This window comes from Convolutriloba macropyga, chromosome 3 (genome assembly GCF_964194025.1).
Source record: "Convolutriloba macropyga chromosome 3, txConMacr16.3, whole genome shotgun sequence".
In the NCBI taxonomy this organism is placed as follows: domain Eukaryota; kingdom Metazoa; phylum Xenacoelomorpha; order Acoela; family Convolutidae; genus Convolutriloba; species Convolutriloba macropyga.
In genome coordinates this window covers 56,516,534-56,544,067 of record NC_134470.1, presented here as the reverse complement: position 1 = coordinate 56,544,067, position 27,534 = coordinate 56,516,534, and the positions used below count along the sequence as shown (strand labels likewise).

The 27,534-nt window shown below is 37.0% G+C and overlaps 1 protein-coding gene across 3 annotated transcripts in view; it reads right to left on the bottom strand.

Moving 5' to 3' along the window:
* Nucleotides 1-27,534, bottom strand: part of LOC142336300 (uncharacterized) — a 118,222-nt gene that overhangs the window by 26,639 nt on the left and 64,049 nt on the right. Inside the window, exons 1-4 of one of the 3 annotated variants that reach the window (XM_075385020.1) lie at nt 21,139-21,579; nt 20,341-20,913; nt 19,897-20,277; nt 12,738-14,009 (exon numbers count right to left, since the gene is read on the bottom strand). In XM_075385020.1, the coding sequence (XP_075241135.1) occupies nt 12,738-14,009; nt 19,897-20,277; nt 20,341-20,913; nt 21,139-21,157 (2,245 nt within the window). In that variant the 5' untranslated portion in view covers nt 21,158-21,579. Of the gene's footprint in view, nt 1-12,737; nt 14,010-19,896; nt 20,914-21,138; nt 21,580-27,534 lie in introns of those variants that run through there. The other 2 variants (XM_075385018.1, XM_075385019.1) reach the window with 2 other exon arrangements.

The following is a 27,534-nucleotide window of genomic DNA, read 5'->3' as shown; positions in this document are numbered from 1 at the left end:
GTCAAATCAAGGATCAAAATGTAGGACATCGAAGAACGGCTAGGAGGAAGAGGGTTGGTTTTGGAAGTCAATACACAAAGTTTTGTGAGAAAGAAGCGGCACGGAAACTTCAGCAGTGGTGTCAGAGGACGATATCTGAGAGGGAGGAAACTCAGAATGCAGGCCGACTCAAGTCGCAGTGAGCAATCAGCAGAATCACGTGGCGCAGATAGCAAGGAATTCGGATCCAGGAGTTATGGTCAGGTGTTAGCCGAAGCGAGTGAGTCTTGCAGTTCACCGGAGGACTTAGCAAATGATGAACGAAGAAATTGTCAATTTAGTAGGTCAATTTAGAAATTTGAGCCATCAGCTGATTCAGAGTACTAAGGTGACAGAGAAGATGATCGAGCAGAGAGTTGCATTAGGATTTCTAAATTGATGTAAAAATTCGGAGCACGACCTCGTCTTATTGTCGAGGGATGTCGATCGGAACAGAGGGGTAGAGCTCCATTCGTCGGTTGATTTACAGTACCTGTTGATCGTTATGACGCGTTTGGTAAACAGCAGTTTGCGAGGTAGTAATCAGAGGCTTTGGTTTAGATTGAGTCTTGAAGTGGATCACGGGGTAGTTTTAGCAATCAGGAAAATCGCACTGCTAAACATATGCTTAGGAATAAAAAGTTGTTTGAAGTTCAGAAAACGGCGAAGTGCGAGTTTTGTTGGAAAGTATACAAAGAGGTACTTGAGGAGATTTGAAAAGTTGAATGAAACAAGTAGAACGCGGGTTGAAATAGGCAAAGGCAAGGAACTCTCCAGTACTGACGAAACGATCGATACAGATGTAGAGGAGGCGCAACCAGGCTTGAGAACTGGTGTGTTGTGTGTGATGACAACCGACTTTCTGTTTATTCGTGACAGTGATGCTGAAGCTTCCTTGAAACAATCAGAAATCTTTAACTGTATGAAATCAGATAGAGTGGAGGACGGACATGCGGACCCCCCATTGAATACAGGAGTCAGGGGAATAGAGAAATTTCAGAGAATTAATGAAGGAGATATAAGGCACAGCATTGTGTGGATGGTTGCATGAGACTCCGATAACCTGTGGTTCCGAATGGGAGCGGCGTTTAACTGTGTAAGTAAGGCCTACGGCCCTCAAAAGGAAAGTTATCCCTTTTGTTTGGGATATTCGAACGACTTTGAAAGCAGAAGCGAGAAAGTCCATGGAATGCCTATTGTGTGATCCCCACCTGTTGATAGCACAAGTGATATAGTCCACCACAGAAGAGGGGAGTCTCAGTTGCATTATGAGTTGATGGGATTGATGGGCGATGTCCACAGCAGAAGGGAGGAGTTCTGTCAGAGAGGATTCCGTTTCTATGGTTGTCGAGACTCGATGTCACGAGGGACAATGTGGCTTCAGACTATACGGAAGGAGAGTTGAGTTGGAACGAGCTGAAGCTGATGAGGAGACGGTGCTGGAGGAGGAGACCTCCAGATGTGAGGTAGTGGTACAGTGAGATGGGAGGACATCCCTGCAAGCATCGAAGGAAGAAATGTTTATGTGGAAGTACAGTCGGTTTCGTAATCTTCAGCACCATAGCTTCTTCTTATTTTAGTATCTAATCTCGTGTTTCAAATTAGTTTCTGCGTCTAATCATTGATCGTTAAAGTGCTAAACTTTGTCCGCGATATTGATTAATCGTGTTAAGTTTGTTTGTATGGCGAATTAATTGCTTGATATTGTTATCCAATCTGTAACTGGCAGAGGCTGCATGGAGTGTCAGTGGTTAAACAAAGAAACTTGGTTTTTGAATATTAGTCAGAGCAAGCCAGTTGCATATAACAAACCCCGAAATAGTATTAGATAGGTGAGTTGAAACAATTTAATTGGGTCGATGGTTACTAAATTGTTTGAAGCAGAACTTTTGGTGAGATGGCCTGGGTAATTAATGAAACGATTCGATAGTTCAAGTAACCAGTTATTATGTAAATTAGGCGTAACAGAAAATAGTATTGAGTTACCTCTTCTTTAGTTATCTATAAACAGAGACATATTTTTAATTTGTGTAATACTTCTTGTGTAATATTTTAGCCATATTTGTTCATTTGAAGTCAATTGCTGTAAATTTGGAAAAGGCTCTAGAGCAACACTTTGATGTACTGTTAGTGCTCATTCGTATATAGCGATGGTTCACAAATTAGTGTACTTGGCCTAGCCTAAATGAAAATTTCTGTTTTGGTATTTTATTGAAATAATAAAGAAAACGTGAGGTTTGCATGAAGTAAAAGCTACTGATTAGGGAGGCTATCAGCAAGACAAACAGAACATTTTTAAGATTAAGGCTGGTAAAAAATTAGGTCAAATTGAAGTCTTGGTGATTATTCGGAGAATAATAGTCTAGAAGCGGGGGTGTAGAATTTGGGAAATCCTACTTTTCTTGCAAAATCTCGCAATAAAAATGGATATAACTTGAAATTCAATATCGATCTGCAACAATTTGTTAGCATGTATATTGGCTTGCATTTGATCAGCATTTGGTGATCCACATTTTAGTGGAACAAATCAATATCTGTTTAAAAATTGATTAGGTAATATAATTATTTTCTCAGGGTTTTTTTAAAATAATAACCTAAAATAATAAAATGGTGTTCCAACATAGTAGGTAGTTAGTGCCAACGTGGGGAAAATTTCTTTGTTGTTGCTTTTGGGAATCTGTTTTATAGATACCGTGGGAGGACATTAAACTTCCAAAGAAGACTTAAATTCTTGATTTCATGGTTTGACGGAATGATTAATTGGTAGCGTCATAAGACTGATACTGCTACTGTTCTAGTTTGAATAGCTTGAATAGTTGTGAGTCATGTATAAAGAAGGCGTTCAGGTCAATCAATTGTTCATTTGAAGTCATAACTAAACTGACGTAAGAAAGGCATAACTAATGTGGTCCAAAATGCGAAGTGAACAAATTCTTTTGTTTTGATCACTATTGTATGTTGTTGCTTGATTAGTTACTAAAAATTAGAACCACAATAGTAACAAAACAGTACCATAACACAGCTTAGGAGTTGACATGTAGAGAAGTTGTGATACCAAAAACATTGTTGAGAGAGTTGAATTGATTTGATAAGTTCAGAACACCAGTTTAAGCGATTGGAAATCAGAACACCATAAAATACAGGACAACCGCAGTTAGATCAAGTTGCTTAAATGAGAGCTGGTAGATTTGAAAGAGTAGTAGCTCTTTAGTTTTTAATTTGGTTACCAAACCAAAGTTTTGAAACATCTTTTATAATAAAACTCTGGTTGAGTTTTGAATTTTTTTTTGTGATCTCTTACATTTCCTCTTCCTTCATTCGATGTTATTTGATTACTTGAAACAATTCATTATTCCAACTAGAGTTTCCTACAGTGGCGCTCCTGGGTGGTATATCTCGAGACTTCTTGACAGTTGGAGTAGACTGACGGTTGTGGTGGTTGTAGTTGGACGTTGGACTTTTCAAGTTCGAACAACAAGAGAGTGGAGGAGAATTGAATTTTGCGACAACGAGTGAAGAAGAAAGAACACGTGGACGGACTCAAATTGAGCTTGAAGGAGAGGGAGAACGAGTGCGAGTGTGCAGAGCAGTTTTCAGTTGAGTTGGTGTTCGATTGTCGGTATTGTAAACTTTTAGCATTTTCTGAGATTAGAGGAGAGTGAGATTTGACGTAGTCAAGAGAGTTAGTTGAGTGAGGCTGAGTATCGGCTTTCTGAGCAAAGGTTGTTACAGGGCTTAGCCGAGATCAAAGATTTTTGAGGCGTTGTAGAGAAAAATGAAAAATAGAGGTAGACTAAACTAAGAGAGGCTGAGTGAGACAAAATTCAGTAAAATTGTCTTTGTTAGTAAATGGTTGTTCTTGAGGTAAGTAGGCCCGTTCAGAGTATCGAGAGCTTGATGCAGTAAGTTGGTAAGCTGTTATTTGGCAAGTGACAGTTTTCAGTATAGAGTAGAGGAAGAAAGGGAGACAGACAGAGAGAAAGAGAGAGAGAGAGAGAGAGAGAGAGAGAGAGAGGGAGAGAGAGAGAGAGAGAGAGATAGAGAAAGCGAGAGAGAGAGAGAGAGAGAGAGAGAGAGAGGGAGAGAGGGAGGGTGAGAGAGAGAGAGGGAGAAAGAAAGAGAGAACGAGAGAGAGAGAGAGAGAGAGAGAGAGAGAGAGAGAAAGAGAGAGAGAGGGTGAGAGGGAGGGTGAGAGAGAGAGGGGGGGAGAGAGAGAGAGAGAGAGAGAGAGAAGGCGATAGACTTTCCAAATGGTTTATGTTTTCGTTTCATACAGGAGGATCAAGGGTCAGAGAGTTTAACTCTGAGGCAGAGAGCAAGAAGAAGTTTGCAAAGTAGGCCAGTGTCGGTTCAACAGCAGCAGAATTTTAGTGCAGAGTGGCAAAGCAGATTACGTCAGGTTAGAGGTACAGTAGTTACTGATAATAGAGGAACGGGGCTTAGCAGAAGTAAGTGAGAGGCTAAGGGATCTTCTGAGACAGAGAAGACTGTTAGATAAAGTAGAAAGAGTTGGAGCTGAGAAACACAATGAATAAGTTGAGGAAAAAAGAGAGACATAATTATTTGGAGTGCGTTCCCGTTTGTTGAGTATTTTCCGTCGAAAGGTTTTTGAAATGGGAAGACTGGCAATTGTACAACATTGATGTTGTAGACGTGTTAAAAATGAACGAAGATCAAGCTATGGCGTCAATGTTTTGTCTGCTGAGAGGGTGGGCGTTGCAAGCGGTTCCGGATTTGCCTTTCGGATTCTGGTTGTCGGAAACTGGTGAAGTGGTAATGTCGTTAGGACAATACTTTGACATCATTGGGAAGATGCTATCTATAAGCAGGGAAGAAAACTAAGACCGTGCGGACAGTATTAGATGTAGGGGAAGAAGTGTAATTGAAGAAAAAGCGTAGAGTGAGACTGGTTGGGCAGAAGGCAGGATAAAATTCTCCTTAAGCAAAAACTCAGAAGAAAATTGTGAGCTTGATGAAGTTGGTTCGGAACTGGTGAGAATAGGATGCAGTAACCATGATGAACCGATAAAGAACTTCTAGAACGTGGTATACTTGCTACAATTGAGTGAGGAGCTAGCAGAACAGTTACGTCTGAGTATGTTGGGAGAAGAAAACAGGGAAGAGGATGTAGGTATTAAGTATCGGAACGATCAAAGAACCGGACAGAAAATAATAGTAATACCTAGTGAATGGCTCGAGACAAATATTGCTTCTACCGAGTTCGAAAAGGAGTCATTTGAAAGTTTTGATGAAGAAGCTTGTCGAGGAAAATAAAATATTTGCAATAGAGTTGAACAATGTAAAAGGTTTGATGAAGAAAAAATATTGGCGCACAGAGAGGTACAGTCACAAATTGAAAAGGAAGAGGAGAAAAGTTGGAGAAAGTAGTCACACCTGAAAGATTCGAGTACTATGTAGACCGTTCATCAGCAAACGATGATGGAGATGGCTGTTTCTTCATGATTTATTTAGACTATGAAGGTAGTGGGGATGAGGAAACTGAGCTTCCTCCTGAGATCTTTGGATGTGCTCAAGAGACAAGGCTTAAGGATGTACCTCTCATGGCACCTGAGTTTCCGTCTCTAGTTGAAGGCGGTGATGTTGATATGAGAGAGATAGAGTCCATTCATAGAACTTCTGCAGGATGTCTAGCCGAGGACAATCTTAGATGGCAATGTAATTGAAGAAGTTCTATGCATAGCTGCGAAACGGGGTTGTGTATCTAATAGAGATGAAGAATAGTATTTTCGAAACAAAAATAAAGTCAGTAAGGAAAGTAATGGTTCCGTTGGTCTCGCGAGCGTCAGTTCTGGATCCTGGCAATGTACAGACTCACAAATAAATAGGACTGGAGAAATTCGTAGATATGTTTTGTGGAGTGGCAACCCGTTTGATTTAAAAGAGAAACAGCCAAAACTGTGTGCAGTTAATAATCCACAAGGGGATACAGCATTTCAGGAGTTTGAATCAGAGTTAGAAACTAGTACACGGGCAAGTGTGGACTTTCGAAGTGATACGAGCGTAGTCCAGAGTCCCAAACTTTGATTAGACGAGATAGCATTCAAGTTCTGTCGAAGGGTTGTGAAGTAGGGGTGTTTGGAGTAGGGGTTGTAAACAACAGTGGTTATTGAATTTAGTGAATCAAGCACGTCTAAAGCTGACTGTGTTCAACTCCCTTATAACCCGCAATTCAGTAGTTTCAGTGGTGCATCCAGGGAACAGTTCCGGTGAATGCAGATTACAAGTGCCATCCTCAGCTAGAGTCGCTGAGTTCGAATGGGAAAACTCATCAGAGATTCCTATCGAGCGGTTATTTGTAGCGATTTCCACCAGAGAGCGGGGCCAGCTCTCCAATTTCACTGAGGTAAGAGAAGGATTTGGGGTTAATGACACGATGGAAACAATTGTTCATAAAAAGGGAGTGATAGAGGCCTACAAGCTTGATTCCGAGGCATGTCTAGAATTACAGAGGACCTATAATCGTACATTGGGTCTTGAGATCCAGTCGTGCTTACGTATTTTCGAGCTGCGGTCCAGATTGGAAAAAAAGTTGTCTTGAATTGAAAACGAGTGGCCAGAAGATGAGGATGGAGTGGGGACTGTCACGGTGCGGAGAATAATAATGAGCGCAAATTGGACGCCCAATTAAAAAAAGATTTTCTTGACTACCCCAATTTTAAGACAAAACCTGAGTGTCCTAACTTGTCATCACAACTGGAGAACTCCTGAAGTTCCTTTGTTTGAGATATTTTTGAGAGCTTTGGAGCAGTTCTTTATGAAAAGCCAAATAGCCTTAAGAGAAAAATTTTTACTTCAATGGTCAAATTCAGGACAAAATCTAGGACATTGAAGAACGTCTAGGAGAAACAGGGTTGGTTTTGGAAGTCAGTACACAAAATTCTGTCAGAAGCGGCACGGAAATTTCGGCAGCAGTGTCAGAAGACGATATCTGAGAGGTCTGAAAGGCAGAATGGAGGCCGACTCAAGTCGCAGTGAGCAATCAGCAGAATCATGTGTTAGCCGAAGCCAGTGAGTCTTGCAGTTCACCGGAAGACTTAGAAACTGATGAGTGAAGAAACTGGAAAGTAAGTCAAATTAGAAGTTTGAGCCATCAGCTGCTTCAGAATACTAAGGTGTCAGAGAAGATGATCAAGCCGATAGTTGCATAACGAATTCTGAATACCTGTAAGAATTCGGAACACGACCTCGTCTTATTGTCGAGGGATGACGATCGGAACAGAGGGGTGGAAATCCATTCGTTGGTTGATTTACAGTACCTGTTGATCAATACGATGCTTTTGGTACACAGCAGTTTGGGAGGTAGTAATCAGAGGCATCGGTTAAGATTGAGTCTTAAAGTGGATCACGGGGTAGTTTCAGCAATCAAGAAAATCCCTCTGCTAAAAATGTCCTTAGGAATAAAAAGAAGTTTGAAGTTTGAAGAAGTTTGAAGTTCAGTAAACGGCGAAATGAGAGTTTTGGTGGAAAGTATACAAAGAGGTACTTGAGGAAGTTTTAAAAGCTGAAGAAAACAAGTAGAAAGCGGGTTGAAATAGGCAAAGGCAAGGAACTCTCCAGTACTGACGAATTGATCGACGATACAGTTGTAGAGGAGGCGCAACCAGACTTGACGACTGGTGTGTTGTGTTTGATGACAACCGAAGAGTTGTACTTTCGGTCTACTTATGACAGTGAAGCTGGAGCTTCCTTGGAACAATCAGAAACTTTTAATGGCATGAAATCAGATTGAGTGGAGGAGAGATATGCGCACTGCCCATTGGAAACAGCAGTCGCGGGATCAGAGGAATTTCGGAGAATTAATGAAGGAGATATAAGGCACAGCAATTTGTGGATGGTTGTATGAGACTCCGTTGACCTGTCGTTCCGAATGAGAGCGGCGTTTAACTGTGTAACTCAGGGCTACGGCCCTCGAAATGAAAGCTATCCCTTTTGTTTGGGATAATCGAACGACTTTGGAAGCAGAAGCGAGGAAGTCCATGGAATGCCTATTGTGTGATCCCCACTTGTTGATAGCACAAGTGATGTAGTCTACCACAGAAGAGGGAAGTCTCAGTCAGTAGTCGAATTGCATTATGAGTTGATGGGATTGATGGGCGATGACCACTGCAGAAGGTAAGAGTTCTGTCAGAGATGCCTCTGTTTCAATGCTTGTCGAGACTCGATGTCACGAAGGACAATGTGGCATCAGACAGTTCGGAAGGCGAGATGGAGCAAGCTTAAGCTGATGAGGAGATGGTGCCGGAGGAGGAGACCTCCAGATGTGAGGTGGCGGTCCAGTGTGGAGATGGGAGGACATCCCTTCAAGCATCGAAGGAAGAAATGTCAATGAGGAAGTAAAGTCGGTTTCGTAATCTTCAGCACGATAGCTTCTTCTTATTTTAGTATCTAATCTCGTGTTTCAAATTAGTTTGTGTGTCTAATCATTGAGCGTTGAGTGCTATAGTTAGTCCGCCATATTGATTAATCGTGTTAAGTTTGTTTATATGGCAAAATAATTGCTTGATATTGTTATCCGATCTGTAAATGGCAGATGGTGCATGGAGTGCCAGTGGTTACACACAGAAACCTCGTTTGTGAATATTAGGTAGAGCAAGCTAATTGCATATAACTAACCCTGAAATGGTATTGGATAGGTGAGTTGAACCAATTTAAATGGGTTGATGGCTACTAAATTGTTTGAAGCAGAGTTTTTCGTGAGATGGCCGGGGTAATTGATGAAACGATTCGATGGTTCAACTAACCAGTTTATGAGTAGATAAGACGTAACAGAAAATAGTATTGAGTTCCCTTTTCATTAGTCGTTATATCTATAGACAGACACAAGTTCTTAATTTGTGTAATCCTTCTTGTAATTTTAGCAATTTTAGCTATATTTGTTCATTTGAATTCAATTGCTGTAAATTTGGTAAAAGCTCTAGAGCAAAACGTTGATGTACTGCTAATGCACATTTGTTGATAGCGATGGTTAACAAATAGATGTACTGGGCCTAGCTTAGATGAATAAGTCTTTTTGGTATTTTATGGAAATAGTAAAGAAAAAGTAAGGTATGCATGAAGCAAAACCCACTGATAAAGGAGGCTATCAAATAGACAAACAGAACATTTTTAAGATTAAGGCTGGTAAAAATTTAGGTCAAATTGAGTTCTCGGTGATTAATCGGGAGAATAATAGTCTAGAAGCGGGGAGTGTAGAATTTGGGAAATCTTACTTTTCTTGCAATAATGTCGCAATAAAAATAAAAACAATTCTAAATTCAAAAATTGATCCGCAACAAATTTTTAGCATGTATATTGGCTTGCATTTGAACAGCATTTGGTGAACCAAATGTTAGTGGGACAAATCAATATGGGTCTAAAATTGAGTAGGTAAAATAATAGTTTTCTCAGGGGGTTATTTTTAGGAACGTTGGCTATCTCCGTGTATTTGTCGTCGATTTTTCCAACATAGTAGGTAAGTAGCGCTAGCGTGGGGCAAATTTCTTTGTTATCGTTTGTGTGAATCTGTTTAATAGATACCGTGGGGGACTTTAAACTTCCAAAGAAGACTTAAATTCTTTAGTTCATGGCTTGACCGATTGATTAATTGGTAGCGTCATAAGTCTGATACTGCTATTGCTCAAGTTCTTATAGCTTGAATAGGTGTCAGTAAAGTATAGAGAAGGCGTTCAGGTCATTCAATTGTTCGTTTGAAGTCATTACAAAATTTATGTAAGAAAGGCAAAACTAATGCGGTCAAAAATGCGAAGTGAACAAATTCTTTTGTTTTTTATCACTATTGTACGTTGTTGCTTGATTAGTTACTAAAGAGTAGAACCACAACAATATCAAATCAGTACAAAAACAAAGCTGTAGCTTAAGCGTTGACCTGTAAAGAAGAAGTTGTGATACCAAAAACATTGTTGAGAGAGTTGAATTGACTTGATAAATTCAGAACACAGGTTTGCCCGATTGGAAATCAGAACACCCGAGAACAGCAGTTAGATCAAGCTGCTTAAATGAGTGCTTGTAGAATTGAAAGAATAGTAGCTCTTTAATTTTTAATTTGGTTACAAAGCTAAAGTTGTGAACCATCTTCATAATAAAACTAATTATTTTTGAGATCTTTTACATTTCTTGTTCGTTCATTTGATGTTATTTGATTACTTGAATTAATTCATTATTCCAAATAGAGTATCCTACAACCGACAAGAGCAGCGTGGCGACTACATAATCCTCCAATAGAAGTCTGAGAGCCATCAAAACACTCCTTTCAATTTGTTAATGTTTTGGGCGCCAGTCGGTCCCCGCCTAGTCAGCCTAAGCAAAGTACAAAGTTCTACAGAAATAAAAAAGAAGAAAAGACCGAGGTCGAGACGGATAATTATTATGAGAAGACCCAGACCGACCAATAGTCCATAAAAAGAGGGGAGGTGAACCCATAAAGGTATGAAAATGCAGTGCCTTGACCTCTGAAAACTTATAATGACCGTCATTGGGTTTTAAAAGAACGTTATACACGTATAGAAAGAGTTTTAACCGACGTTGTTAATATCCTCGATCATGTTATTTGTTTGAGATTTTCCCCATTCCTTGAGTTTATATTTTTCCAAAAAAATCAAACTCGGCTAGGGTAATATTTGCTTTGATGTTTTTGGTTAATAAACCACCATCGTACCGTGTCACCTCATTTTGATATAACTGTCATTGGCAAAAATTGCAAATCCCCGTTCGAGACATTTTCTGAAAACTATGTCAGAAAGCCGCTGAAATGCTCTGATTTTTCATGAATCGCAGTTTGTTCGTTGTCATTTTTTTCTCGCGTTGTCTGTGTCTTGAACTCGGCTCTACTGTTTGTCAGTCATCACCAAATCAAATGCATTGTTGTATAATATCTTAATAATTTGATTTCGACGCTTCTGAGAGGTTACCACGAGGTTCTTAGACGCTTCTTAGAGGTGTACCACGCTTCTTAGACGCTTCCTATAGGTGTACCACAAGGAATAGTACTTGGCACGCTTTTATTTAATTGTGTTTTAAATATATGGCAAAACGAGTTGACAAAGAAACTAAACTTTTACAATATGGTGACGATACTGTTATTTTAACTTTAGCATCCATTGACGAAAGCATGGCCAAGTTAGAACAAAAAGCTAACAAACTAATTCAACATCTTCATGAACTCCAAATGACATTAAACACCTCAAAAACTGAATTCATGATAATTGGTAAGAGCAAAAAGGAAAATCTTTAAAGAACACATCATTATAAATCCAATTCCAAAAGACGAGAAACCTAAAGAAAAATTTTTAGGGGTTCATATAGACAGAAAATTAATTTTTCAAGGGGGAAGTGAAACATATCTTACGAAAAATGGCCCAAGGAATGAAAACAATTTACGCTATTAGAAAATCTATCCCACAAAAACTATTGAGACTCGTCTTTAATGCACTGGTAATAAGCCATTTGCACTACTCAGCAGTTGTCATTCAAGCAATTGAGCAGATCCTAATAGTTTCCCCTGGAAACACAGTTAAACTGGGCGTTAAGAGAAACATATTTTAGACAAACATTTGAATCTGTTCAAGATATTAAGCGCCGTCGGAACCTACTCCCCATTATACTATTTTTACGAACAAAAAGATTACATTTTTTTGGAAATTGAAAAAGCAATTACCACCAACTGGATGTCCATTAGTCACTTGGAGTTTTCATGAGTCTAACAGGACAAAAAAATTGTTCTGGAACCTAAATTTGTTTCCAGCAAAATGCAGAATTCATTTGTATGATTGGCAATACTAGATTGGAATGAACTACTCAGTGAAACTAAAATCAAACAAGACATAAAAAATATCCGAGCTGCTTAGAATCTTCCTCTGCTCAGTTTTTAACTTGAACCCTTGTTTGTGGAATGTTACTTGTTCAGCATGGTGTGACTTTAAATGAGGAAATATGAACTAAACTTACTGTTGTTGGGTTGACGTGGGCATGCCACAAAAATGCAATTCCTTTTCTGTTGCTCTTTCAATTCACAATGCTGTTCATTTTCTGATGTAATGTTAAAGTAATCTGTAATTTGTAAATGTTAAAAGTAATTTGTAAATATTTACACTGCCGGGCTAACATCAGTTGTATACTCCTTGACATAGTTCGGAATTCTGTGTTCTTTTTTTATTTTTGAACCATTTTGTAATAAATAAGCTGAAAGGTGCTGAAATGCGCTAAAATTATGTAAAAATGCGCTATAAGATATTCAGCGCGTTTCTTACTTTATTTCAACGCATTTCAGCGTTGTTCGCTAAAAAATATTATTTCAAAAATGTTAATATTCTTGATTCTCAATGTAATCAAATTAAGTGGAAAGAATTACGGGTCAAAAAACTGCATAACAGTACGCCGAAATTCGCTTAAACTGTATAAGACAGGCGCTTATTTCGCGAGACGCACGCACTTAAACTTTGTTAAGAAGCCACCTTAATTTATGCAGGAAATGTGCTGAATATATGTAGGAAATACGTTGAAGTTTCGCTGAAATTTAAAAATTTCAGCTTATTCTCAAAATTTCAGCACAATTCAGCGCATTCAGCGCATTTCTTGATGAGCGCATTTCTTGATTTCAAAAATGAGCTGAAACGGCGCGCTGACATGTGTAGGAAGTAATTAAATTGGCCAAAAAAAATTTTGGTAGTTAAAAAGTTTATCAAAACTTGTATAAAAATAACCTGTACAAAATATTGTTGAGCTAAAATGCAACGTGTTTGGGACTCCACTATAGTTGGATTTGTTCACGGTGATCTCGTATGAAACTCCAGCTCTTAAGTTGATCACATTCACCCACGCATTCACTGTTGCGATCGAATTCTCCTGGTAGTCAAAATTGTTGCATCCGTCATTGTCATCGGATTGGCAAGAAACTACGATGTCATTCATAGTCGCCACTCCACTCGGATCCATGACACTCAAGTTGGCACTGTTTGAAGAGACTGAAATTAAAGTTACGTTCACTGATGTCGGTGAGTCATCATTGATTCCTGAAGTTGTCATCGCAGGTCCAGCTGTAGATACAGCCGGTGTTGAGGGTACAGCTGTATATGCAGCAGGTGTTGAGGGTCCAGCGGTAGATGCAGCAGGTGTTGAGGGTCCAGCTGTAGATGCAGCAGGTGTTGAGGTTCCAGCTGTAGATGCAGCAGGTGTGGAGGGTACAGCTGTAGATGCAGCAGGTGTTGAGGGTCCAGCCGTAGATGCAGCAGGTGTTGAGGGTCCAGCTGTAGATGCAGCAGGTGTTGAGGGTCCAGCTGTAGATGCAGCAGGTGCTGAGGGTCCAGCTGTAGATGCAGCAGGTGTTGAGGGTCCAGCGGTAGATGCAGCAGGTGTTGAGGGTCCAGCCGTAGATGCAGCAGGTGTTGAAGGTCCAGCTGTAGATGCAGCAGGTGTTGAGGGTCCAGCTGTAGATGCAGCAGGTGTTGAGGGTCCAGCTGTAGATGCAGCAGGTGTTGAGGGTCCAGCTGTAGATGCAGCAGGTGTTGAGGGTCCAGCTGTAGATGCAGCAGGTGTTGAGGGTCCAGCTGTAGATGCAGCAGGTGTTGAAGGTCCAGCTGTAGATGCAGCAGGTGTTGAGGGTCCAGCGGTAGATGCAGCAGGTGTTGAGGGTCCAGCTGTAGATGCAGCAGGTGTTGAAGGTCCAGCTGTAGATGCAGCAGGTGTTGAGGGTCCAGCTGTAGATGCAGCAGGTGTTGAGGGTCCAGCTGTAGATGCAGCAGTTGTTGAGGGTCCAGCTGTAGATGCAGCAGTTGTTGAGGGTCCAGCTGTAGATGCAGCAGGTGTTGAAGGTCCAGCTGTAGATTCTGTAGCAGAACCATCAAAGGATTCCAATAATTCTCCGCCGACATCTTGTAATACTTCATAAACCCAAATTCCTGTTACGTTTATATTGGAGAAGTTCACAAGGTTGCCCACAGTTGCTGCGTTCCCTGATCCTGGCAACTCAAAGGGTACTGAAATAATAAGATATTTTTGACTTTTTTGCAGAAAGTTTTGCATAGACTCTGAATCAAAATAATTCCCGGGTTGAGGAGTCACCGCTAAAAATCGCTAAAATATGTAAGACTTGCGGTGAATTTCAGTAAAAAGTGTAAGATTTGCGCTCAATGCGATGAATGCGTTAAAAATTTCTTTAAGCGGTGAAAATTTTTTTTTCACCGCATAAGCTGTGAAGGAAAATTATTCACCGCTACCAGCAGAATGCGGTGAAAAAAAATTTCACCGCTACTAGCAGAATGCGGTGAAAAAAATTTTCACCATTAAAATCGCAAATCTTAAATTAAGTTAACTTAAATTCACAGGAAATATAAGTTAAGTAAGTGACAGATGGAGCAGTGTAGTAAGAAGGTGTTGACATGGCGGAGGTGAGTGGTTCGATCCCGTGTACGGCAGTTTCTTTTTTGTAAGAAATCCGGTGAATGCGGTGAAACAAAATTTTTCACAGCAAAATTCAACTCAAATCTTACAAAATTTCACCGCTTTCATGGCATTCAACGCCAAAAGATGCGGGCGCTTTGCGGTGAAAAAAGTTTTTTTTCACCGCTATTCACCGCTAATCTTACATTTTTTTGATAAAACTTCGACCCGGGTTAGAAATTCATTTGTTAAAAGAGCCAATCCTAGAATTTAGGGGGCAATTTTTCTATTCCCTTCCGGAGTCCACGCTAAGAGTAAATCAGTACCGAATCATAGTATTTCAAGTCTGAATCGTAGTATTTCAAGTCTGAATCGTAGTATTTCAAGTCTGAATCATAGTATTTCAAGTCTGAATCATAGTATTTCAAGTCTGGATCATAGTATTTCAAGTCTGAATCATAGTATTTCAAGTCTGAATCATAGTATTTCAAGTCTGAATCATAGTATTTCAAGTCTGCATCGTAGTATTTCAAGTCTGAATCGTAGTATTTCAAGTCTGAATCATAGTATTTCAAGTCTGAATCGTAGTATTTCAAGTCTGAATCATAGTATTTCAAGTCTGAATCATAGTATTTCAAGTCTGAATCATAGTATTTCAAGTCTGAATCATAGTATTTCAAGTCTGAATCATAGTATTTCAAGTCTGAATCATAGTATTTCAAGTCTGAATCGTAGTATTTCAAATCATAGTATTTCTACAGCGTTTCTTTTTCTGGCCATAATCATGTCACTTTTTACCCTGCGCAGACAAAGAAAGAGAACAAAAAGTCGACCTCTTAATTTACTCTGAACAGTTTAAAAACAAGTCTTTGGATCCTATGATCAGACAGAGAGTACATTCTGTTATTAGGAAGGTCAGCGTAAATCACAGACTGCGAGAATTATGAACCAGTGTGGGAAAAAGCAAAAGCGGGCACCTGAACTCGCCTTCAAAAAAGGAAAGAATCCTATTTTGACGGCCTAGACTTTATTGCAAAATTCGTCAGGGATACTATGCATCGGAGGTAACATTCTTATTTTTCTCTTATCGCTAAATTTGCGTTTCTCCTGCATAACAAAACATTAGAACCCGCGCTTCCTTAAAAACCCTGGTTTACCGCCAAATATACTTAATTATAGTATAACTGAGTACAAATGTAAGACCTTTTTCAAATGAAATTATCTGCGAAATAAGTTTTTGATTGCACAAAATTAATCAACAACTCTTACCGCAAATTATCAATGAAACACACACGCACACACACACACACACACACACACATATATATATATATATATATATATATATATATATATATATATAACATCGTAGCACTATCCAAATTCAATATCAGATGATTGAAGATAAAAATTTTCAAAAATTAGGGGTGTCCATAAATTAGACAAGGAGGCTCGTTAATGTGCATTTGCACATGATGTTCCGGCCCGCGTTTATCTACATTTTTGAATTAACTGTCTTTTGACTTCCATTCTTGACAAAGAGATAATCAAAAATAGATTTTAGAAAAACCGATTAACAAACAAACTAATAGTTGAATTAAATAATGCCATGCCTCATTACAAGGAGATCTGCCATTATAAAGACTACGAAAAAAAACAGCAAAAACAAAAAAGGCAAAAACAAAACCGTCACGGCAAAAAATCAATATTTAAATTTAGAAGCACCTAGTAGCAACGTCAAAATACAATCAGACGAAACCCTGACTGCACAAAATTACTTTTTCCTGACTACACAGCAGATGGAATTTCTCCTTAATGAGTACACAGCAGATGGAATTTCTCCTTAATGAGACTTGGTAACAAGTCGACAAAAAGAAGAAATAATGAGGCGAAATTCAAAATTCAATCAACATTTTAAACCAAAAAATTTCAAAAGTCTTAAAAATCAATAGCTTTCAGCAAAATAATTCTTAATAAATTTACTAAAAAGTCATCATGAAACCAATAGGAACTGTCTTTGGTTTGATTAAGCCATAGGAAGGGACCAAAGATGCAGAAAAACTCAAAAAATTACTAACAACCAGTTACAAACATTGCGAAAACACAAAATAGCGAAGCCTTTAAAATAATTAGCTATTATCTGAATATGATGTATTTTCATTTCAATTTATAATTATACTAATTCAGCTAATTCATATAAAATAATATTTAAGTAGATAATTTTAATGGGGCCACAATTGAAAATCATTGGGAACTGTAGTTACGCGATTGTGCTAAAGGAAGAGAAAAAGAAACACAAATACACCAGTCACATAACTTATTACGAAAACGCATATTGTCCAACAAAGAAAACATCAACTGAGTCATAATATCAATAAAAGCTTATTGAAAGCAAATAATTTTATGGGACCTCTCAATGATGAGAATAAATTGCAAAATGACGAAGAGAACAAAAACAGAAAAAATTTGAAAAATTCATAAAAACCTCCAAAATATGTATTATCATAAATTTGAGATTAATCGCTATAAACTGACTGTTTTGGGTAACATCAATCGTTCAATCCCCAAGTCCACGCTTATTAGACAGGCAGCATTTTACGGCTACCTAAAGAATAAGCAAAATAAAAAAAATTGAGTGAAAAAAGTGTCGAAGACGTTAAAAGATGAACTTTTCAGTAAAAACATTTCTACATTTCTACTTTCAAGTAATTTTATAAAAGAAACATACGATTCTTTTTAAAACAAACTGACTCCAATAAATCAACAAACATGAACAAATAAATTGAAACATTTGAGAAATCCCGCAGTATAAACGCCATTAAATTCAATAGCTTTCATCGGGAGCTAATAAATACGCGAAATTATGCCTCGATGAGACAGCAAGAATAATTGTCGTTCATAAGTTATCAACAAGACAATACAATAAGTCATTGACTACGAAAACCAACAAATACAGTCAAAATCCAAAATTAAAAAGAAAAGTGTGAGAAGAATGGTCGAAGCCATTTAAAACGTGAGCTTTCTCTGAAGGCTTTATGTATGATCCAATGAACGTCTTCTCTAAGCCAATACAACAATAAATTTTAAAATAATGTGTTAGGATTCCAAAAAGAACCAAAATTACGAAAAAAATCCAAAAGTTTTTAAAAAAAAATGAAAACTCGCGCATCGAAGTCATAACAACAGTTAGATAATAAAACCGCTAACTAGATAAACTTTGGTTAAAGTCAAAAAGAATGGCGTCTAGTTATCACTGACACTGACTTACAAATCACGTTAATAGGTTTATGACCGGTTAATACTAAAAAATTTGTAGAAAAATCATTGTTAAAGCCTTAACAGCCAATAAATTCAATAGCTTTCAACGGAAGACAATAAATAAGCTTCGTTATGCCTCGATTGGAGTACAAGGATACTTTTCATTCATAGGTAATCAATAAGGCATCACAATAAGTCTTATAACTATGGAAACAACAACAAATACAGACAAAAACCAAAAATTCAGTAGAAAAGTGCGTGAAGGAAATGTCAAAGGCATTTAAACCACAAGTTTTTTTTGAAAATTTTATCCAAGATCCGTTTAACTTCCTCTCTAAGCCATTGGGAGATATCAATATCAGGATAATGTGATAAGATTTCAAGAGGAATCAATAATATGAAATTTTCCTAAAACTCTTTTTTAAAATTTTGAAATCTTGTGGCATTGAAGTCATATTACAAATAGCTGGAAGATAAAACCGCTAACCAGATTAGATTTGGTTGCAATAAAAATGACTGGGGTCCTGTCATTATGAGGTTAACTTACACTTCGCGAAAATACGTTTATGATTGGTTAATGTCAAAAAAAATTCTCGAAAAATAATTTTTAAAGTCATAACAGCCAATAGCTGTCTTCTCAAAGCTCTAGATTGGTTCACTTAATTAACATTGCGAAATCTAATACACTTTTAGTCAACGAGTTTATGCTATATGACTCCAAAAATTTAGTAAAAACTCAAAAAGGAAACCAAAATTTCATTTAGAAATTCACAAAAAAAATACGAGCGATTCCTTGAAAACTAGTTCTTTTCTTCATTGGGCTTCATTAGGCCGTAAATCAGATTTTCAATTATTGGAGCCTCTATAAAAAAAATGACTAGTGACATAGGAAAACAAAGAAACATGAAAAGTTTTTTAAAAAAAGGCTCTCAAATAGAAATCGATTTGTTCTATGGTAAACTTCCCTATGAGATCAGAACTAGTCTTTTTATCCCCTTTCGTCTATTAGGATTTCCAAATTGACTCATTTTTTGGCGTGAAGTATGATTTTGAATTAACATTTTTTATTTAAAGAAAGGTCTTAATTTGAAGAAAAAATACACTAAAAGTGAACAAAACCATGCCAAATGTCCCGTTCCAAACTTCAATCCTCGATAACTCCTCGAAAAAAAAACGAAATTCAAAAAATCTTTTTAGTTCCAAATTCTGTTGTGGACGAGCTTTTTAATTATACCACTCACATTTCTCCGCGATGAATATATCGATCGGCCAAAATTGTCTGATCAAAAAGCCATTTGAGTATATATTTCCTCCCCCCACAAGTGGGATCGGAACAAAGAGTTTGAGAAATTAGAAGAGTTTTTGATATTTGCTCACTACCCATTGTTTCAACAATCAGATAAAATAGTTTAACTTTTATTGGCCCGCTCAAATCAAGCTTTTGTGGGTTTTATTTGTTGGTTTCATTGATAGACCTGTTGAAAAATTCATTCAGTCCTGTTTTCGAAAAGGCATGTTTGCATGGTTACTTCGAACCAGTGTGTTTGCCTTTCTCCTACATTTGAAACCGAACAGCTGTTTGTGTCGGTTGCATTGGGCATTCAGGCATTTCTTTAGGTTTCAAAAATTTCGATGACTATTCAATATAATCTTAGAAGAGTAAAGCTTTCATTTTGTTCTGTTGATACCTAGGAATGTCTAATATCTCAAACTTGGCCACGTGTACAGCTCTTCCCCGGCATGTGGGTTACCTTGTGTCTGGGCAGTAAAATCTTCATTTCTGATGGGGATCAGAGTAACAATGAGCAATCTGCAGGTCAATAGTATTTTTGCTGATCAATTCTATTTTTTGTTAAAAAGACTATTTCATTGTCGTTGCCTTTTTCTTTTCACAACCATGGCATCGATTTAGCTCCAAACGAGTATTCAATCGGGATTTTTTTCAGAGCTTCCTCAGTCGAGCAGAATTTTTTACTGGGGTAAAATTTAAAGCATTTTACAGACAAAATTTGTGCTTTTTTGATTGAAAAATTAAACAATTTGTCATTGTTTCAACAAAAATTAAACAAATTGTCACGGTTTAAGATTTAAAGAGTCCATAATTGATCTCATCTATCACGACCAGTGTGTCTAATCGCCCTAACTACAGTTTTATGAAACTTTCGGATATTTTTTTGCCAAACTTGGTTTAACGGCACTTAAAAAGGTCAAACGAGTGAAACTAACTCAATCCGGGTCCAGTAGCTCCAGCTCGCATCAATTGTCCATCCTGTTCAAAGAATCCTATCTCAAAATAGTCAAACATGGCAGCACACTTTTCGGCCACTGCTGCATTATCTGCTTGAACCTGACATCCAATTGCTAGCTGGAAGGTGTTGTGATGATCTATGATCTCCGGAGGCTGGCCCACTTTGTACCACGTGAAGCAGTAGCCCCAATCAGGGGTAAAATTTTCGTCACCTGTCAGTGATCCGAGAGTTGAGAGCTGTTGGGGGCTCAGTTGACGCATCACCACATTGTTGACAAGCTCAGGGACAAAGTTCTCATCTGTGTCGTTGGGTCCAGAAAAGAGTGAAGACTTTATTTCTCCATATACGCCGTAATTATCTGTGAAAAATGAAGCATAGTTTATTTGGTTGCCTCCATCTGCAATCCATTGTTGAACGATACCTGCTTTGTCTGCTTGCGAGCCATATGAAGGTCGTATAACGTAATTATACCCAGAGATCTGTTGTAAAGGGTAACCAAAATAATGTGATAAGGAAGCTGCATAATGAGCTGCCTTGCACAGTGTAGAAGGTTTTGGATTGGAAGTATAAATATTTGCGTACAAAATGCAATCGAGATCAAACATTTCATCGTCTCTGTCGATTTCAATCAGACCCACAGCAAGCACAGGTGTTTGCGGGTTGTCGAAATCATCACCATTAACCATTGCTGGTGCAGTCTCAGGCGTTCCAGACACTCCAGGGATAATATATCCGTTTGCACACACCGTTATCTGGCTGTAAGACATGCCTCCGAATTTGAATGTAGAGTTGGTTGAACTAACAAAAATCCGACAAACGTCCTTATCGCGATCCAAAATATCGTAGCTATATTGGTAGTTGGCCATGCTGAATTTCATAGGGCCACCAACATTGATACGGACTATTGCCCGTACGAAATTCTTATTCGGGTGTATCATTGCGGCACAGACAAACAGAAGGACATAATACACACTTTCCATTGCGCTAGTGGTTTCTAAAAGACAACATGTTTGATTAAAAAATTGAACCACTTTTAAAATAGGGAAAAAGTATACTCTTTGGAGATTTCATTACGAGTCCGCACCCCAACTAAGGTCGATAGGCCAATGGTCCCTTTCTGCAACTCATTTCCCACAAAATTGTCTTAATAATTGCAAACTAGACTTGCGCTGAGATGTCACATTGTCGCCGATTCTACAGAATAACTAATTGTCCTTACCGAATGCGGCGGAAATCATTTTGTTTTCGATTCCACAACGCAAATACCAATTCGACAAGTACGGGGTCTGTATTCCATCACTATATTTTGCACACAATTAATTATACTGATTAACCAATAATTAAATCATTCGATTTTTTAAAATGCTATTGAGCATATAAATTAACCCCCAGCTCTGTTTTGCTTACGAATGTCAACTAATCCAATTGTTTCAGAATGCCTGAGCAAAATAATGACAGCGTGTGTTGCTTCTAAAAGACATGAGCTCGTTGCATAAATCTACAAAGGGGCGTAGGATATTAGGCGAAATCTCGATTAGGCTAAGCTAATTTTCGTATATCATTTTGTAGAAGTCAGGCGAAAACCAATAAAAACAAATAGAGATGGTACTTCAAAATCCAGTTGACGCTATAATGTACGCAAGTGTCCTTTAGAATTGTCTTTACATGAATCTGAGTAAATGAAGGGCTTGTAAAATGTACTGTTATTTCAAACTATTCCTTTTTTCTACACACTTAATAAAAAAATACATGGAAAAAAATAGTGGAGAACATTAAAACAATTTGTTTCTTTATTCTAAAAATTTGAGAGCTGTGGGATGCAAAATTGCTCGAAAATAAGTTTGCATAATTGGGAGATAAACTTTAACAAAAAAGTTGCAGTTTCTCAATATTTATAAAACTCTCAACCGTGTTTTTATAAGCTATAATCATGTAATGACAATCTAATACGTAAAAATTGAGTACTTCATTGCGTCAAGGGGAGTTTGAATTACCAGAGTGTTTCAATTGGGTTATCCCTAACTTCCACAAAATGTTAAGAAAAAATTTTCGCCTAATGACTCCGAAATTTACCTTTCGCGTTATCGCATCTAATACAGTGTAATGTCACGTAATCGCAATCTAGTACGCGACAATTGAGTACTTCATTGCGTCAAGTGGAGTTTGAATTACCATCGTGCTTTAGTTGGGTTATCCCTAACTTCCACAAAACGTTAAGAGAAAATTTTTGCCTTTTGACTCCGAAAATTAGCTTTCGCGTTATCTCATCCATCTAATACAGTGTAATGTCACGTAATGACAATCTAATACGTGACAATTGAGTACTTCATTTCGTCGAGTGGAGTTTGAATTACCATAGTTTTTTAATTGGGTTATCCCTAACTTCCACAAAACGTTAAGAAAAAATTTTTGCCTATTGACTCCGAAAATTAGCTTTCGCGTTATCTCATCTAATACAGTGTAATGTCACGTAATGACAATCTAATACGTGACAATTGAGTACTTCATTTCGTCAAGTGGAGTTTGAAATACCATAGTTTTTTAATTGGGTTATCCCTAACTTCCACAAAACGTTAAGAAAAAATTTTTGCCTATTGACTCCGAAAATTAGCTTTCGCGTTATCTCATCTAATACAATGTAATGTCACGTAATGACAATCTAATACATGACAATTGAGTACTTCATTTCGTCAAGTGGAGTTTGAATTACCATAGTTTTTTAATTGGATTATCCCTAACTTCCACAAAACGTTAAAAAAAATTTTTGCGTAATGACTCCGAAAAATAGCTTTCGCGTTATCTCATCTAAAACAGTGTAATGTCACGTAATGACAATCTAATACGTGACAGTTGAGTACTTCATTTCGTCAAGTGGAGTTTGAATTACCATAGTTTTTTAATTAGATTATCCCTAACTTCCGCAAAACGTTAAGAAAAAATTTTTGCGTAATGACTCCGAAAAATAGCTTTCGCGTTATCTCATCTAAAACAGTGTAATGTCACGTAATGACAATCTAATACGTGACAGTTGGGTACTTCATTTCGTCAAGTGGAGTTTGAATTACCATAGTTTTTTAATTGGGTTATCCCTAACTTCCACAAAACGTTAAGAAAAAAATTTTGTCTATTGACTCCGAAAATTAGCTTTCGCGTTATCTCATCTAATACAATGTAATGTCAAGTAATGACAATCTAATACATGACAATTGAGTACTTCATTTGGTCAAGTGGAGTTTGAATTACCATAGTTTTTTAATTGGGTTATCCCTAACTTCCACAAAACGTTAAGAAAAAATTTTTGCCTATTGACTTCGAAAATTAGCTTTTGCGTTATCTCATCTAATACAATGTAATGTCAAGTAATGACAATCTAATACATGACAATTGAGTACTTGATTTCGTCAAGTGGAGTTTGAATTACCATAGTTTTTTAATTGGGTTATCCCCTAACTTCCACAAAACGTTAAGAAAAAAATTTTGCCTATTGACTCCGAAAATTAGCTTTCGCGTTATCTCATCTAATACAATGTAATGTCACGTAATGACAATCTAATACGTGACAATTGAGTACTTCATTTCGTGCAGTGGAGTTTGAAATACCATAGTTTTTTCAATTGGGTTATCCCTAACTTCCACAAAACGTTAAGAAAAAATTTTTGCCTATTGACTCCGAAAATTAGCTTTCGCGTTATCTCATCTAATACAATGTAATGTCAAGTAATGACAATCTAATACATGACAATTGAGTACTTCATTTCGTCAAGTGGAGTTTGAATTACCATAGTTTTTTAATTGGATTATCCCTATCTTCCACAAAACGTTAAGAAAAAATTTTTGCGTAATGACTCCGAAAAATAGCTTTCGCGTTATCTCATCTAAAACAGTGTAATGTCACGTAATGACAATCTAATACATGACAATTGAGTACTTGATTTCGTCAAGTGGAGTTTGAATTACCATAGTTTTTTAATTGGGTTATCCCCTAACTTCCACAAAACGTTAAGAAAAAAATTTTGCCTATTGACTCAGAAAATTAGCTTTCGCGTTATCTCAACTAATACAATGTAATGTCACCTAATGACAATCTAATACGTGAAAATTGAGTATTTCATTTCGTCAAGTGCAGTTTGAATTACCATAGTTTTTTAATTGGGTTATCCCTAACTTCCACAAAACGTTAAGAAAAAATTTTTGCCTAATGATTCCGAAAATATCCACGCTTTCGCGTTATCTCATCATCTTTTACAAAATAAGCGCAGAAATTTTAAATACGGTTCAATGTAGTACCCTCAAGGAGCAAAAGAATGAAGAATTGAAGGAATAAAGGAATGATTGTTTTACTTCCACAAAACGTTAAGAAAAATTTTTGCCTAATGCCTCCGAAAAATAGCTTTCGCGTTATCTCATCTAAAACAGTGTAATGTCACGTAATGACAATCTAATACGTGACAGTTGAGTACTTCATTTTGTCAAGAGGAGTTTGAATTACCATAGTTTTTTAATTGGGTTATCCCTAACTTCCACAAAACGTTAAGAAAAAATTTTGCCTATTGACTCCGAAAATTAGCTTTCGCGTTATCTCATCTAACACAATGTAATGTCACGTAATGACAATCTAATACGTGACAATTGAGTACTTCATTTCGTCAAGTGGAGTTTGAATTACCATAGTTTTTTAATTGGGTTATCCCTAACTTCCACAAAACGTTAAGAAAAATTTTTTGCCTAATGACTCCGAAAATATTCAAGCTTTCGCGTTATCTCATCATCTTTTACAAAATAAGCGCAGAATTTTTTAAATACGGTTCAATGTAGTACCCTCAAGGAGCAAAGGAACGAAGAATTGAAGGAATAAAGGAATGATTGTTTTACTTCACGAGTCGAGGTTTCACCATTAATTCACCCATAATTATCTGGGATTAGGTGTTATGAGTTTTCCACTCCTATATATCCGAGAAAAGAGTGTAAGAGTGTAATTTTAGGAAATTACACTGTTTTTACACTCTTTCCTCAACTATTTTTTACACTCTTTTCAAAGAGTGTAATTTAGAGTGAATTGACATGAACTAACGGTGTAACAAACTTTTTTTTAATCTTTACACTCTTTCCCATATTATTTTTTGGGGAAAATCCACGGCCGGGGTTGATATTTCATTTCAATAAAAAATTTGATCAAAACTTCTGATTTACATGAAGAATGGCGACTAAGAGGGAACTTGATGGCCTTGACAGGAAACACACTTAACCATGCATAATCTCGTCAAGATCCTGCCATGATGTTACACGGCAAGATAATATCAGGATATGTATGATCGTGAAAGTTTCCGTATGGTTGTCAAGAAATTTGGAAAGAATTTCAAGAAAAATTAACCATGTCCTGACAATACAAATGAAGTTTTAAAAATTCAATAGCACTCGTAACCCCACTGGTAAAATGATTAGAGATTAAGAAACTACCGTTGTTAAATATCAAACATCAATAGATTTTTGACATTTTTTTGAGACGAAAAGAAAAATTTTATTTTACCGGATGCAGCAAAACCAAAACTCCACCTCAGAGCTCGGATTCTTTGTATCATGCAAGTCTTATCAACTTGTATCATGTTCCGATTCACAGGGAACAGTAAAGGTAAAACATTAGAGGTTTTTTTAAATCCATATGAAAGCTAGGTATTTTATCAGCTATCATTATGAATATAAAGACAAGGCTCTGAAAAAGAAAAACTTAATTGCGACCTATTTTTTTCCGTGGCATTTTAAAAGTACGGAAAGCTGAGGGACTACTCAGATGATAAAAACCCTGAATATAGTCATCTTCCTGATGAAGTTTTCAGATTTGACAAAGAATTCAAAGACATAGCAGGGCAATTCCTGAAAAACAATCCAAAGCATTAAAGGAAAAACAAAGCAGTCAACCTTCTGAAAAAGCAGTCAACGTCTCGCAGACTTGAGTTCAGGAAAAATGAAAATGACAAAATTCCAAAAAACTTTTGAAAAACCATAATATAATGGCAAATTTGTCTCAGCCGTGCAAGAACAATTCTCCAGCAGAAATCGGAATGCACATAAAAGAGACAGAGGAAGAAACAACAAAAATGCCTTAACAGATGACTAAAATAAAGTCAATGTCCTTAAAGTACCTAATCTATATCACTAAAATCAATCTAATAACACAGGAACAAGGGAAAAAGCTGGGAACTGGTTTCATTGGAGCCTAAAGACTGACAGAGTCGCAAAAGACAAGAAACTTTACAAACTTGAAAAAATGTCATTTTAAAGAAAAATTGCAAAAAAAAAAGAAGAAATTGACATTTTTTAGTAAAAGTTTGCCGAAATTCCTCAGTTTAATAACTTCAAAACTATATTTGTGTCACAAGAAATCTACCCATCAAACATATTCAAAACCATGAAAAGCTTCATCGGCCCCCAAGGACCAAATTATTCAAAAATAACAAAGTTTTTAAAAAAAACATGAAAAACTGGCAAATTATTAAAAACAATTGCAAAGATTTCTCAGACTCATATCTTCAAAATTAAATAGTAACCACAAAAATTTATCTAGTGTCCCCTCTTCAAGCCCATGAAAACCTTCATTGGCCTCTGTATAAAAAAAACAACAAAATTGACAATAACATTTCAGAAACAAGAAAGAAAAACAAGATTTAATAGAAGTATCGCCAAAATACCTCATATTGTAACCCATCCTCAAGATCTGACAAAGTTTTTTTGGGCCTCTAAGATAAAAAAACAAGAAAAAAGCCAAAAGATTCCGAAAAAACTTGAATAAAAATGCAACAATCACAACAAACTTTTATAATTAAATGTGGATTAGCAAAACACATACAACTAGAAAGATTGCTAAAAAGCATATCTAGCTGGCAAAAGACTATTATGAGCTTTAGCCAATGTCAATTGGATGCTCATTCAGGAAAAAACTAAAAAATATGAACAATGCATGAAAAACCGGACAATTTTTTTGTCAAAAACCCCGAAAAAGGTACTTTTTCACCTTGAAATCAGCCTATGCAAGGAACTTCAGTATATTAAAATCTTAAAAGGCTGTCAAATTCCACTGAGGAAAAAAACGTCGTTCGAAATCTGAACACTTCTAGATTAATCATGTTAAATATCGTTTTTTACCAAATTGCTGCAGATTCACTTCACCTTTCAGATGTCAACTTCTTCAAAACCAAAGTGGTAAAATTTTTAGTCTGCGCATGAAACAACACCAGCAAAACTCTTTATTGACAACCTGAGTTGAAGATATTTAAAATGACAAAGATCCAAAAAGCTTCAGGAAAACTATCATATGATTGCGAAATTGTCTTCTAATAATAACAAAAATTTCATATGTTTGTCATAAAGACCAAATCATCCTAACAAAAGTTATTCGGTTGAGATTGATAAAAGACAAAGTTCCATTAAAAATGTCGAACAAACGTTTTGACTTGCGATAACATAACGTTTTTCACTGATTCAAAGTGTACCTGGCGAAAATCGTAAATGCTCAACTATCTCAATCTTCTAATCCGTTCTAAACTCAATTTAGAGCAGAACGACACGACAACGGAATTTTGCACCAGTTTAAAATTGGGTCAAAAATTTATTTGCCTTC